General features: G+C 40.8%; 1 protein-coding gene across 1 annotated transcript; it reads right to left on the bottom strand.

The window, feature by feature from the left end:
* Nucleotides 1-6,180: 6,180 nt before the first annotated feature.
* Nucleotides 6,181-14,858, bottom strand: RPL8 (ribosomal protein L8). Its single transcript, XM_081952222.1, has 6 exons — nt 14,744-14,858; nt 13,400-13,543; nt 12,753-12,894; nt 12,217-12,435; nt 11,019-11,134; nt 6,181-6,387 (listed from the first exon to the last, which is right to left on the bottom strand). The coding sequence occupies exons 2-6, from the start codon at nt 13,535-13,537 to the stop codon at nt 6,229-6,231; spliced, it is 774 nt and encodes a 257-aa protein (XP_081808348.1). The 5' UTR covers nt 13,538-13,543; nt 14,744-14,858; the 3' UTR covers nt 6,181-6,228.
* Between the last annotated feature and the right edge of the window lie 617 nt (nt 14,859-15,475).

The following is a 15,475-nucleotide window of genomic DNA, read 5'->3' as shown; positions in this document are numbered from 1 at the left end:
CCAGCCCTGGATCACATGGCTGTGAAAAACATCTGAAATACTGTTTTTAAAGCAACTTTAAAGCACTTTTAAAGACTTTTAATACACTACTTTACAAGCTGGCAGCTGCTTTTCCTCCCACCACTCCACAGGCTGGATACTTTGCATTGGCGGGCTGTATCTGGCCAGTGGGCCGTAGTTTGAGAATGCCTGTCTTAACACAATAAGTAGTGAATCAGGGTATTTAACTTCAGACCACATAATCTGGTCAGAGTTTGTAATTCGTTGTTTACACAAGCTTGTGGAGAAACATAACACAGCAATTAGGAGAAATGAGGAGAACTCTCGTGGAGAATAAAATGGTTTGCAACTGATAATGTCTCTAAGTCCACAACACAGAATTTCTTTAGTATAGTTATATTTTGGCACCAGTGGCTGTTAATATACAAACATAGACTCCCTCCATTCTTTTTACATTATATTTCTGCAATTCTGTCTGCTCTTTGTATCTGAAACCCTGGGATATGCAAGCTGCTATCAACAATTGACTTATTTAGCCAGGTTTCAGTGAAGCAGAGCGCTGCTAAGTTGTAAAAATCAGAGTTGCATCTATCTAAAAGAAGCATTTCATCCATCTTATTAGCGAGTGAACATAAATTAGTCAGAAAGAGTGAAGGGAGTTTTCATTCCACTTTTCCTTATTCAAAATTCCAGCTCGCTTACCCCATCTTCACCTCTGATGTCTCCTCATTTGTTTTTGTTTATCCATTTTTGAGAGGAAGTTGTTTCTTCCTGTATTAGAATCGTTTCTGCATTTGTAAAGAAAGCTGCCCAATGAAAGAAACATTGCCTCATGCTTAGCAGTTGGTCTCTTGAGTATGAAATCTGTAGTGAATCACAGAGAATGATAAAAAAACAGCAAAACTATCAGAGCGCATTTCACCAAGGCTGCTGTCGGCGCCATTTTGGCAATCAAGATGGCACCAAGATTACTGGGAATCCAAGCCCTGCAAAGGAAGATAGGGGTGAGTTGCACCAGTCTTTTCCTACATGCCCTGTAAGACTACTATAGATTTTTTTTCTTCAGTCAAATTTCTGACCCACCTTGTGTTTGCTTAAGGTCTAAATACATTTCCCAGCTGCAACACAAGCTAGAAGTTTCAGTGTGGAAGAACGGGAAAACAATGAATAAAATGGATGGATAGGTTTAAAAAAAGAGTAGTCCTCAATTTGCAGTTAATTTAGGGACTGCTTGAAGTTACAAAAGCACTTTAAAAAGTGTCTTATGACCATTTTTCACACTTGCGACCATTGTAGCATCCCTATAGTCACACGATCAAAATTCAGATGCTTGTCAATTGACTCATGTTTATGACGGATGCATTGTCCCGGGGTCATGTGATTATCCTTTGCAACTTCTGACAAGCAAAGTCAATGAGAAAGCCAGATTCATTTAATTACTAACTTAATTTTTGCAGTGTTCCACATACAATGGGCCAAACCTCTACTGTTTCTCTTAGCAACAGAAATATTGTGCTCAATTGTGATCTTAAGTCAAGGACTACCTGTATAGTATTGGAAGTCTTTAGATGAGTACAGGTCAATCTGGTGAGCTTTTGTCCATAGATTCAAAATCTCATTACATGATTTTATTTTTTGCATCTGTCTTTATACAAAGGGATAAAACAGTCCAATCTATCAAAAACAGCACCACAAAAATCAGATTAGGAACACAAGTTGAAATAGGGAAGAAAAGTGTAAGTGAGCATTTGTCTACCCTAGACGAGTTCAAATCACCAGGACCGGATGGATTACACCCCGGGGTTCTGAAAGAATTGGCAGACGAGATCTCAGAACCACTGAACTATATCTTTCAGAGATCCTGGAACACCGGGGAACTGCCAGAGGACTGGAAAAGAGCTGATGTGGTTCCCATCTTCAAAAAAGGAAAAAAAATAGATCCAGGAAACTATAGACCTATCAGCCTGACCTCAATATCAGGGAAGATTCTGGAAAAGATAATCAAGCAGCGAATTAGTGAACACCTAGAAGTAAACAAAATAATAGCCAAAAGCCAACATGGATTTGTCAAAAACAGATCATGCCAGACTAATCTTATTGCATTCTTTGACAAAGTGACAAAATTAGTGGACCAGAGGAATGCTGGCGATATAGTTTACTTGGACCTCAGTAAGGCATTTGACAAGGTAGACCATAACCTACTACTAGATAAAGTAGAAGAATGTGGGTTAGACAGCATCACCACCAGATGGATTGGTAACTGGCTGACCAACCTCACTCAATGTGTAGTCCTCAATGGAACTGCATCTATATGGAGGGAAGTATGCAGTGGAGTATCCCAAGGCTCTGTTTTAGGCCCAGTACTCTTCAACATCTTTATCAATGATTTGGATGAGGAATAAATGGGGAACTCATCAAATTTGCATATGTCACCAAGCTGACAGGAATAGCCAACACTCCAGAAGATAGGCTTAAGATACAGAAGGATCTTGACAAACTTGAACATTGGACACTATCTAATAAAATGAAATTCAATGGTGAAAAGAGTAAGGTTCTACATTTAGGCAACAAAAACGAAATGCACAGGTACAGTATAGGTGGTACCTTGCTCAATAGTAGTAACTGTGAGAGGGATCTTGGAATCCTAGTGAACAACCATTTAAATATAAGCCAGCAATGTGCAGCAGCTGCCAAAAAAGCCAACACAGTTCTAGGCTACATAAACAGAAGGATAGACTCAAGATTGCGTGAAGTGTTAATACCACTTTATAATGCCTTGGTAAGGCCACACTTGGAATACTGCATTCAGCTTTGGTCGCCACAATGTAGAAAAATTGTGGAGACTCTAGAAAGAGTGCAGAGAAGAGCAACAAAGATGATTAGGGGACTGGAGACTAAAACATATGAAGAACGGTTGCAGGAACTGGGTATGTCTAGTTTAATGAAAAGAAGGACTAGGGGAGACATGATAGCAGTGTTCCAATATCTCAGGGATTTCCACAAAGAAGAGGGAGTCAAACTATTCTCCAAGGCACCTGAGTGTAGAACAAGAAGCAATAGGTGGAAACTAATCAAGGAGAGAAGCAACTTAGAACTGAGGAGAAATTTCCTGACAGTGAGGACAATTAATCAGTGGGATGATATAGGGTTTCCTGCCTAGGCATGGGGGTTGGACTAGTAGACCTCCAAGGTCCCTTCCAACTCTGCTATTGTATTATTGTATATCAGTCATGCAATACAAGAATTGCAGACATTATGGCATCCACTAACTCCATCTTTAGAGAAATATTTTTAAGATTGGCGTTTACAAAATTGCCTTTTAATGTCTGCCTCAAATTTAGTGCCTTCAAATGAAAAATCTATTTTTATTTCTGCCAGGATAACCAATAGCACCCAATCAACCCTGCCTAGTCCTTAAAAGAGAAAGTGTTGGACCTAGACAGGTTTTGGAAATCTCAGACTTATAGCTTGGACTTGTAAATCTTTTTTAAAAATTTCTAGAAAAGGCAATGGTGAAATACATATGCACATTTGCCCAGAAATTTATTTGATACAAGGGATTAAGTTCATGTAACTAATTATTGCAGCTTTTTTTTTGTAAAATCTATATTACTTTTTTTTTGTCTTGGGTAAGAAAATCAGGATCATTTTGCTAACTTTAAATTTAATTTTACAAAAGATTTAAAATTTGAGATGTTGATCTCAAAACTACAAATATTTTGAACTCAAATGTCCTCAGCTGAAATACTAGATAAATTGTATTATCTAGTACTATGATGGCGAACCTATGGCACTTTCTGAGGGCACAGGAAGCGTTGCCCTGTCAGCTGATTTTCGACCTTGATTTTTGGCCCTTTCCTGAAAGTTCTGGAACAAACTTCCGGTTTGCGCGTTGGGCTGCTTTTCGCCCTCCTGAGGCTTTAGGGAAGCCTCCTGAGGGAGAAAAATGGCCCAATGGGCAACCCAGAAGTCTGTTTCTGAACTTCTGGTTTGCGTGCTGGGCTGTTTTTCCCCCTCCCCAGGCTCCTAGAAAGCCTCTGGAGCCTGGGGAGGGTGAAAAACAGACTGACTGGGCCCACTGGAAGTCGGAAAACAGGCTGTTTCCAGTCCCTCCGGGGGGGAGGGCTCCAAGAAAGCTGTATGTGCATGCACAGGGCAGCGGGGGGAACCGGGTGACACTCGTGCATGCGCAGGGAGCACGGCATGGGGGGCATTAAATTATGGGGGTGGGCACATGAACTTGCACAATAGCGCACGCACACATGCTTTTGGCACCTGAGGTGGAAAAGGTTCGCCATGACTGATCCAGTATTAGACTAAAATAACAATTAGTTATTTGAATTTACTTACTGTGGACTGTTTCAGATTCGAAACACACTGCTAAATAATAGTTCTATTCCTAAGGGAGAAAACAGAAGCTAGAAAGCATGTGGCTTTCTTATGGGAGAAAAATGGCATTTATACAATATAACTGGGAAGTAAGGAGAAATTATGTTAATTAAGGTGCGAAGTGTTTGGGGTTATTATACTATAGGTTAGGTTTTCTCTAAGCAGAAGAAATTGTGTTGTCAGCTCCATGTTTATGTAGCTGTGAATTTGTTATGTCTGCACCCGGAATTATTCCATTCTGTGTAACATCTCTTGGATCTTCTGTTCTTTGGTTCGCAAGGGAACTGTTTCCTTAGATTAAAAATAAGCTGGTGGAACATGCTGGTGTGCCAATAGATGCGTTGGATACAAATATGGATTTCTACCCCGGTTCCCTCTTACTCAACTTGAAATTTACAGAAGTATTCACAATCTTCCACTGTTTGTATTAGTTGCTGTTTAACTAGTCTCCCATCTTAAGAGTTCTTATTTTCAGGAGAAAATAACCAACTGTAGAATAGGGATAGCTATTATACTAGAATAAATTGTAAGTCTTTAGTAGTTGTCTAGACTGGTCAATTGATGCCACAAAGTACCTTAAAAGATACCCCTTGATACCCCTAATGTAATTTAGACATTCTTACGTGCCAAAAGATCACTGTAAATTAGCAATGAATGCAAAATGCTGATACAATAAGCAACTGGAATTCACAAAATATATACATTACTTATTGTATACTATAAAGCTATGCTGACAAGCTTGGTTGTTTACAATAGAGAACTACTTTTACTACCAACTTTTCCCTTTACCAAAAAATAAAATTTAAAAATTGCTTTATATCAAGACTCTACTCTGGTAGCAGTTTGTCTCAACAATATCTTGCCTATTTTAACAGATGCTTCTTGTATGATATAATCTAGACCTAGGCTCTCCTACAGTATTTATGGGCTTATGCCCCAACCTATAAATATCAAGCTCCTTCTCATCCAATTTCAAAATCCGTTGTATTTTCCATAGATCCATTTTGATGCATATTAATTTTTTTAAAAAAAAATACTGCTCAGGATCAGTATTAGGACAATCAAATCACTCCCAAATGGCAGGGAATGAAGCAGTTTTTACTGACAATACCCATTGAATCCATAAGTAATCTTAACTCACCAACTGGCAGGCTGCTGGATCATAAACTCCCATATTGAAAGGCAAACTAGGCTGTCTTCCTGACTAGCTTATAGCTTGGGCTCTTTCCCAAATTACTTCGAATGTCGCTAGCTGGATATCTGTAATAAAAGTCCAATCCTTTTTTCAACATGCAACTAAACTTCACATTTCAGAGATTTCACTGTAAGAAACCCGAGGCACACATAATGTAGACTAGGATATACTACTTCATGTAATGCAAACCCGAGAGAAATGAGGGAGGCCACAGGGTGTATTCCTACTTTGTTAGCAGAGAACTTCAATTCAGTATTGCTTAGCTCCCATCCTTGGACAGTTAATTTTATCTATTTTATTAAAAATGAAATGAAGCTTTTATATTATTCCCTCTCTGCATTTGTACCCAAATTAAAGCACAGTTGTGCTATAAGGAACCTAGTGTAGATACAAAATTGTTCCTCCCTTTATTCTTCTGTAATTATTGGGGATTGGAAAAGATATTTATCTGGGTGAATCAGCAAAGCTCCATTTTCCAAAGTAGGGAGACAAAATATACATTTTTTTGTTTTGATCGTTGATCATATATAAATAAAGTCTACCTTTTAAATATAACATTGCTTGGTAGATATTTCTAAAATAATTCTCACACTCCATTTTTTAATCAGATAGCATTTATTTCTGGATATAGTAAAATGAAGAATTTAATTCTCTTTCTCTTGTACAGTCTTTGTCCCACGCAGTCTACCAGTACGTCGGGCTGCAATAAGACCAACTTTGCGACCAGCAGGAGCATCCCTCCTAATAGTCGAAGGCTTCCCAATGTGCTGATGGTTACCACCACCGAAGGGATGTTCCACAGGCTGGGAAAGAGAAGCAATCAAAGTCAAGGGCAGAACAGAAAGGTATTTCAAATATTAAAAGAACTTAATTAAAAATCTCATTAGGCAAATGACATTATTATTAATGTTACCAAACTGAAAACAAAAGATTCTGATAGCATCTTATCCATTGCAACTAAGAACCAGCATTAACAATTTTTAGGAAATGGTGCAATCTGCTGGAAGAGTATGTACTACTGTATTTTTTTGGAGTTTAAGACGCACCGGAGTATAAGACGCACCAAGGTTTTGAAGAGGCAAATTAAAAAAAAGTAGGTAGGTAGATAGAGTGATAAAGAGGGAGAGAAAGAGAGAGAAATACAGTAAGTAGGTAGGGAGAGAGGGTAGTTAGGTAGGTAGATAGATAAAGGGATAGAGAAATAGAGAGAGAAAAATACAGTAGGTAGGTAGGGAGAGAGTGTGTGTAAGTACATAAGTAGAGGGATACAGAGAGAAATAGAAAGAGATAGAGAAATACAGTAGGTAGGTAGGTAGGTATGTAGGGAGGGAGGGAGGGGGAAAGAGAGAGAGAGAGAGAGAGAGAGAAGGTAGGTAGATAGAGGGAGAGAGAGACAGACAGAGAAATACGGTAGGTAGGTAGGGAGAGAGAGAGTAGGTAGGTAAATGTTTCCAGATGTATTTATCAATGTGCTGGAGAAGGAAATTGCTGACAATCTGCAGCACCTAAGTCTTGTTTCTGCTGGCACAGCACTTGATCAATCTAATTCTCATCAATCATTCTAACTAAAGAGCTTTCCGAAAGGGGGGAAAAAGGTTTTTGCACTCTGCAAACCTCCCAAAAATGAAAAACGGGCCTTTTTTTATAAAGGCATGAACAGCCTTGTGGGGGGGCTTGCAGAGTGCTCCTAGGGGGTGGGGGTGGGGAAATGAGCAAAAAACAGCACATTTTCCATGAAAACAAAAAAAAAATTGCATGCATAGTCTTATGGAGGCTTATAGAGTGCTGCTGGGGTCTGAGGGGGGGGGGCACAAAATGGCCCATTTTTTGCTCATTTCTGCCCTCCCTAGTCCCCAGGAGCTTTCTGAAAGTCCCCATAAGGGTATGCACGGCCATTTTTGTGAAGGGGACGGGGCTTCGGGAGGCAAAAAATGCTGCATTCGGTATATAAGATATGCCCAGATTTTCAGCCTTTTTTTGTTGTTGTTGTTTTATTGGATTTATATGCCGCCCCTCTCTCAAAGGACTCAGGGCAGCGTACAACATTAAAAAACACACATCCCGAAAGTTAAAAAGAAATTAAATACATAACCAAAAAACAAACCCAATTTATAGGACAATACATTTAAAAAATGAGATAAAATTAACAGGCCAGGCCGGCTTGCTGGAAAAGCCAACTTTTTAGGGCGCGTCGGAAGGACTGGAGGTCAGGGATTATGTGAAGCTCTGGGGGCAGCTCATTCCAGAGGGAAGGCGCTCCCACAGAGAGGGCTCTCCCCCTGGGGGTCACCAGCCAACACTGTCTGGCCAACGGCACCCTGAGGAGGCCAACTCTGTGGGATCGTACTGGACGGTGGGAGGCTACTGGTGGCAGTAGGTGGTCTCACAGGTACCCTGGGCCTAAGCCATGGAGCACTTTAAAGGTCATAATTAATACCTTGAATTGCACCCGGAAAACAACCGGCAACCAGTGCAGGCTGCCTAAAAGGGGTGTAACATGGGAGCACCTAGGTACTCCCATGATAACCCGCGTGGCCACATTCTGGACCAGCTGAAGCCTCCGGGTGCTCTTCAAGGGCAGCCCCATGTAGAGAGGTTGCCTTCTCTGAGGGGGCTAAAATTTCTCCCCCTATCGTCAAAGATGGAACAAGATGTACAAATCGGGATGACAGAAACCAAAGGCACTCAGTCTTGGAGGGATTGAGCTTGAGCCTGTTCCTCCCCATCCAGATCTGCACAGCCTCCAGCATCGGGACATCACGTCGAGGGCATCGTTTGGGTGGTTTGGGGTAGAGATGAAAAGTTGGGTATCATCAGCATATTGATGATACCGTACCCCAAAACCACGGATCTCACCCAGCGGTTTCATATATATGTTGAACAGGAGGAGTGAGAGAACCGACCCCTGGGGCACCCAACAAGTGATGTGCCTGGGGGTCGATCCCTGCCCTCCAGTCAACACAAACTGTGACCAATCTGACAGGTAGGAGGAGAACCACCATAAAATGGTGCCCCCCACTCCCAAACCCCCGAGTCGTCGCAGTGGGATACCATGGTTGATGGTATCGAAAGCTGCCGAGAGGTCTAATAGGACCAGGACAGAGGAGCAGCGCCTGTCCCTGGCCCGCCAGAGATCATCGACCAACGCGACCAATGCCGTCTCTGTGCTGTACCCGGGCCTGAAACCCGACTGAAACGGATCCAGGTAGACAGCTTCATCCAGGTACTGGGGAAGCTGATGTGCTACCACACTCTCGACAACCTTTGCTACAAAGCGAAGGTTGGAGACCGGACGATAGTTGGCTAAAGAAGCTGGTAGTTGGCTAAAGAAGCTGGGTCCAGGGAAGGCTTCTTAAGGAGGGGCCTCACCACCGCCTCCTTCAAGGCAGTGGGAAAGAACCCCTCTCTCAATGAAACGTTGGTAATCGCCTGGAGCCAGCCTCGTGTCACCTCCCGGGAAGCCGAAACTAACCAAGAGGGACACGGGTCCAGCACACAAGTGGCAGCACTGAGTCTCCCCATAATCCTGTCCATGCCTTTGGGGGTCACAGGGTCAAACCCATCCCAGATTGTCTCAAGATTCATCCCCGTCGGCTCGCCCGAATCTACCCAGTCAGAGTCCAAGCCTGTCCGGATCTGAGCGATTTTATCCTGCAGATACTGAACAAATTCTTCAGCCCTACCCTGCAAGGGGTCTTCCCCAGTTCCTTGGTTAAGTAAGGAGCGGGTCACCCTAAACAGGGCGTTTTTGAGGAAAAAAGTTCCGTCTTATACTCTGAAAAAATACAGTATCTCTTGCTTTCTGCTTTTAAAATGTTAAATTGATAGCTATGTATTAACTTTCATCTAAATGTTGTATTACTATTTTATATTATATATTTTGTTGTATTATATTACCATTTGGGATTAATTTTGCAAACAATATAGAAGGTGTAAGTGTAAGTATGGAATTCAATCTAAAATACTAGCTATGAATAAAGATTTAAAATAAAATATGAACATCAACATTACCATTAGGTTTGAGGGAGGAGACACATAACTACAGTTCCCCCCAAAGTAAGACCTATCCCGAAGATAAGACCTAACATGTCTTACATGTGCGCCTACTATAAGTCCTTCCCCCCCCCAAAATAAGCCCTACTTAAGTGCCTGCACAGCTGCCCGCCCATTTCATCTGGTTGCTCGCGGTGCCAACACGAGGTGAAGTGGGGGTGGGGGTGGAGCTGGCCCATGCACCGGCTTACCTCAGGGTCCCCACAGCCAGGCTACCCATGCCCTGACAACTCTTTCATTACGGCAGCAATAACAACCATTTGCAGCAGGAGCCCATATGGCTTCTGCCTCACTTCTTCTGCTTGCTCGCGGCCACAAGGGAGCACGCTAAGCGACGTACTGGTGCTGTGGCCATGAGATGAGGTAAGGGAGGAGCCTCTGTTTGTCTCAGGGGCCCTGCAGGCAGGCCATCCACACCCCAACAACTGTCTTGTGGCTACAGCACTGGTGCGTTACTTGGCCTCCCGCGGTTGTGAGCAAGCTTGAGGTCCTGCCGCTGCCAAGAGGTGAGGCAAGTGTCAGGATGTGGGCGGTCTGGCTTCGGGGGCCCTGATGTAAGCCAGTGTGGGGCTTGTGAGGTGGCTCCACTCCCTATCTCGCCGCAACTGGAGCACTACATGGCCTCCTGCCCGCTAGAAGCAAAAGTGGGGCACCCATACACAGGGGGTGGGGGGAGAGACATCCCTGAAAACTATCTTTAGTGTTTATTTCGGAGCCCAAAAGAAAATAAGACTGGGTCTTATTTTCCGAGAAATATGGGTAAGTCAAATCTTTCATAGAACTATATTATAAAAAGACTTCTCTATTTTCCTCTTCCCTCATTCAATTTTCTTTTTATCCTCTTTACCAAATAACCTAATTTAGAACTAGGGATGTGCATAAAAGTTGGCACCTTCTTTAAAAAGCAGTCTCTTTTGTTGGCTAAATTGTAGTGGAGAAATCCCAAGAAAATATGCATTTATGATGAGGTCCTGACAGTATGCAGACAAGTATTTTAGGAAAGTTCTGTCCAAAGTTCATTGCTCCCCCACCCCTCCGGGTTTGGGGCAGGATCGATCTAAAAAGCAGCAGCATATGTAGATCAAATTTTGTGCTGGAGACTAAGCTGCAAAGATATCACTAACTTTAATTGAAAATAAAAACACATTCTTCCTTTAGGACCAACACAAAATTAAGACTGAATTATTTCTGTAGTATATGCAACCTTCCTAGGCTTGTTAACATGCAAACCCAAGAAAAGTGGAAGTTTTGTTAAGGAAACATTGACAAGTAGTGTACAGACCTGTGTCACCTCCAAGACATCTTTTCTTTTTAGGCAATGTATTAAAGTAGTAAATGGAAATAAAAGCATATTAGCATGATAAATATAAAAACTACGTACATTCATAGCCACACCACGAACTCGGGGCCAGCAATTTCTTTTTGCTTTGTATTTGTGGTAGGCCCGCCCAGCCTTCAAGATGGGTTTATCAATACGACCACCACCAGCAACAATACCTACAAGAATAATAGCAGCACAATCATCACAAAAGATAATCTCTAATGACATTTTTTTGCAAACATTTACTAAATTCAAAACCTACTTAATTTGTCATATTACACATGTTAGTTATTAGTTATATATTACTGTATTTTTCAGAGTATAAGGCGCACTGGAGTATAAGACGCACCAAGGTTTTGAAGAGGCAAATTTTAAAAAAAGTAGGTAGGTAGATAGAGGGACAGAGAGAGAAATACAATAGGTAGGTAGAGAGAGAGAGAGAGAGAAAGTAGGTAGATAGAGGGATAGAGAGAGAGAAATACAGTAGGTAGGTAGGTAGAGAGAGTAGGTAGGTAGAGGGATAGAGAGAGAAATACAGTAGGTAAGTAGGGAGAGAGAGTGAGTAGGTAGGTAGATATTTCCAGGTGTATTTATCCATGTGCTGGAGAAGGAAATTGCGGACAACCTGCAACAACTAAGACTTTGTTTCTGCTGGCAAGCACTTGATCAATGTAATTCTCATCAATCATTCTAACTAAAGAGCTTTCCGAAAAGGGGAAAAAAAGTTTTTGCACTCTGCAAACCTCCCAAAAACGGCCCGTTTTTTGCGAAAACGGCCCCATTTTTTTCAAATAAAAGGCATGAATAGCCTTTGTGGGGGGGCTTGCAGAGTGCTTGGGGGGGGAGCAAACAATGGCCCATTTTTCGCAAAAATGGACCCGTTTTTCCTTAAAAAAATTGCATGCATAGCCTTATGGAGGCTTATAGGGTGCTGCTGGGGGGTCGGGGGGAGTGCAAAAAAAACCCGGCAATTTTTGTGAAGGGGGCAGGGCTTCGGGAGGCAAAAAAATGCTGTATTCAATGTATAAGACGTACCCAGATTTTCAGCCCCTTTTTTGACGAAAAAAGGTGTCTTATACTCCGAAAAATACGGTACTTATATACATTCAACTAATTTTTTTCTGAAATAGGAAATAATCATTACATTTTCACAAACTTTATACTGCCAGTGCCATGCCATGTTGTCCTAGTGTAAACTTCAGATATTACAGATTGCAAACATATATTTAGGTTCAGAAATGTTAGGGGTAATATTTACCAACAACTGCTCGATTTGCAGAAGAGATCACCTTCTTAGATCCAGAAGGCAACTTCACCCTGGTCTTCTTTGTTTCAGGATTGTGGGAAATAACGGTGGCATAATTTCCAGAAGCCCGAGCTAGTTTTCCACGATCTCCAGGTTTCTCTTCAAGACAGCAGATAATGGTGCCTTCTGGCATTGTTCCAACAGGCAGGACATTGCCAATGTTGAGCTGAGCTGAAAGGGATGGATTTACATAAATGAAAATGCTCTTTATAATAGTGACCTCCGGGTTACCCAGAAGGAAGAACCATGTGGCTCTACAGTAATAAAATAGTGGGCAAGTTTGGTAGCATCTTCAAGGCTAAGGTTGTAACCTTTTGAAAGCAGGAGATGCTCTTGACACCAGATCCCTTACAAAGATGCTTGGCTTTGAAGATCTGCCAGACTTTGTGTCTCTTTTCTATTTCATGGTGTTTTTCTCCAATATCAACTTATCAAAGGATGCAGATGTTACAAGAAATCCTAAATGGCTACCAATTGCCTTTACTTACCTTTCTTGCCACAATAAACAAACTGTCCTGTATGAATGCCCTCAGCTGCAATGAACAGTTCTGTTCGTTTTTTAAACCTATATGGATCGCGAAAAACAACTTTGGCAAGAGGAGCTCCTCGACCAGGATCATGAATGATGTCCTAGAAAAACACAATTAAAACTTGAGAAGTTTGAGAAGTGCATGGCTTCAAAAATACAACTAACAATATTACAATTTTACTTAAAGAAATATTTACTTGTGCTCCTGTAGCTCAAAATGACGCTTTTATACCAACAAAATAATATTGCAAGGCCAAAGAAACTAATTACTTCAAGTGCCATGTATTTAATATCCATACTGCAATGATTGTATTAGAAAAGATGGGTATGTATGCATGTGAAAAGTTTAGATGCATTTTAAATTCCTCACCTAGATGTTTGCTATATTTAAATAAAAACTTTAAATTGATATTTTAATTCTTGTATGATACTCAAAAAACCTTTCAGTTTCAACCATCGCTTTAAAAAGTCTGAAGCCTCTGTTCATTTTGATTTTAAACAAGCTATTTGTAAGTCTGTTCTCTTGGTATATTTTATTAGTAAAAACTGTTTTTAAACTTGAATATAATGTACTGTTTCAAAGGAACTCCAAGACCTGATACTTGCCTTTACAATGCCCTTGATGTAGCCATGTCTTTCAGCAAAATCAATAGCCCTCAGCTTTGCTGCACCCTTTCTGTGTTTCACATGGGCCCTGAAAACAGAACCTGCACCTTTTCTTTGACCTCGTATTACACGGCCCATTGTGCACTGAAAAACAATTGGAATCAATTATTTAGGATTTTTTCTTTAAGAACAAGCCCATTATTTAATACATACTGTAACATTACGTATCATTAAAATAAAAACTGTTAAGCTCCTGACAAGATCATAAATAAATCCACTTGTCCTGTGGAAACAGGAATGCATAACTTTAATCCAGCTCTTTCAGTCCTTTTAAGGTTGTTGGGATAAAATAAAAGATTTAATTTGCAATAATGTAAGACACCTTGAGTTCCTTGAGAAAAGCAGAATATACACTGGGTAAACAAATTAACTTGAAAGTTGTTAAAACCAATTCTTTTTTCAGAGCTATTTTTGACTTTCCAATCAAGTTCTATTATACTGCCTGGGCTTTCCTGTAGTTCTCCTTTCTAAATACTAATTGGTTCTAATACTAGTTTTCTTGAGATCAGCCAAATTCTGATCTTACAGTAACAATGTACCAATATTAGCTGCAGTGCTATCCATAACTCAATTTAAACGTTCCCTCTAACATTCCATTTTTTAAAACAAATTTCAACAAATATGTAATCGTTTTATCTTTTTGTATCTTCATTTACAGTGATTAAATCAAACCTGAAAGAACTATGATCCTTTTTAATCTGATCCATTTATCATTAATGCATTTCTTAAACCTCCATTTAAAAACATTCAAGGAGTTAAAACGGTCATTGGCTTTTTTAAACATAAGGCTAATTTTTGAGAGTTCCAACTTATTCCGTGGACAAGTGCTCTTTTTCTATGTTAACTTGAAGTTCTTCGAATGCAGTGGCAGTATGAAAATGGAATGTTGAACAAAAGGTAAAAACGATTTAATGAGCAGTGGATCAATTGTGAATTATCGTGTAATAACTGAAAGTTGAAAAGCTGACACGTTGTAAATGAAGGGCTTCAATAACAGCTCGGAACGAGAATAGAAAAAAGTCGAGAAGACAAACTTTTAAACACATCAGAAACAGAAAAGCTTTTCGCCATATTTCTCCAATGTTGCTCGTGGCCAAAGGGGAACGGCGCTCGCTTGCCACGGAAACTAGCTAGAGAGCCCGAAAATGCCCGACCTCATCTCAGAAAGGTTCGACAAGGTGGCAAGCACCTCAATAATACACAGAGGAGGCCAGGGTGGGGTCAGGGAGACCCGATGGAGACGGATATGATTGGACCGCTTGCCTATATCAGAGACATTCTTACCTCTGCCGGAGCCTGGCCCAGGAAAAAGAAAGCCGGGGCAATGACGGCACTGCAAACTCTTTCCGGCCACGACGGAAAGCGCCAAGCCAAGCCTCCTCGTGCTTGCTGGGTAATGTAGTTCTGGTACCCGGGAATCTGAATTCGTTCTTTATTTCCCGTTATATTACTTCCTTTCTTTATGTATTTGTTTTGTTTGTTCATTCAGTTTCGAGGCCGCCAAATTCCTCAAGTTCTCTGGGCGATTTTACACATAAAAATTAAAAGAAAAGAAAATACATCAAGAAAAAAGACAGCTGCCCGGAGATCGAAACCTCGAGGCCAAAAATAAAGGGGCTCGATCCTCCATCCTAATCAACTGAGGCCTCAGAATTACATATAGCCCCCTCTGCAAGTCTTGAGTCCCATCATGAGAGCTCAACAAATCATCATATAGATAATTATAATTATCAATGTCGCAGAAAGAACACTCTTGACTACGTGATTATAGTATAATAGTATGCTATAATTTGACTAGTTTTACAATTAATAAAATGAAATCAAATTTCGTTTTTGTTGTGACCTTTTCAATGACTTCTTGGGTACATCAGTTTCAATATTTGGGGAGAAGACAGATGAAATAGTTGGTTTTTGGTCTTAAATGTCATGTCAGAGATACAGTTAAGGTTCTTAATGGCTGTTTAAATGTTTCAAAGCAAGGTGGCTGTAGAAGATTCAGAGAATACAAATAATATT

This window comes from Natrix helvetica, assembly GCF_964273705.1.
Source record: "Natrix helvetica genome assembly, chromosome: 4".
Taxonomy (NCBI): domain Eukaryota; kingdom Metazoa; phylum Chordata; class Lepidosauria; order Squamata; family Natricidae; genus Natrix; species Natrix helvetica.
Note: the sequence above shows the minus strand (reverse complement) of the source record. Positions and strands in the feature narration are given on the sequence as shown.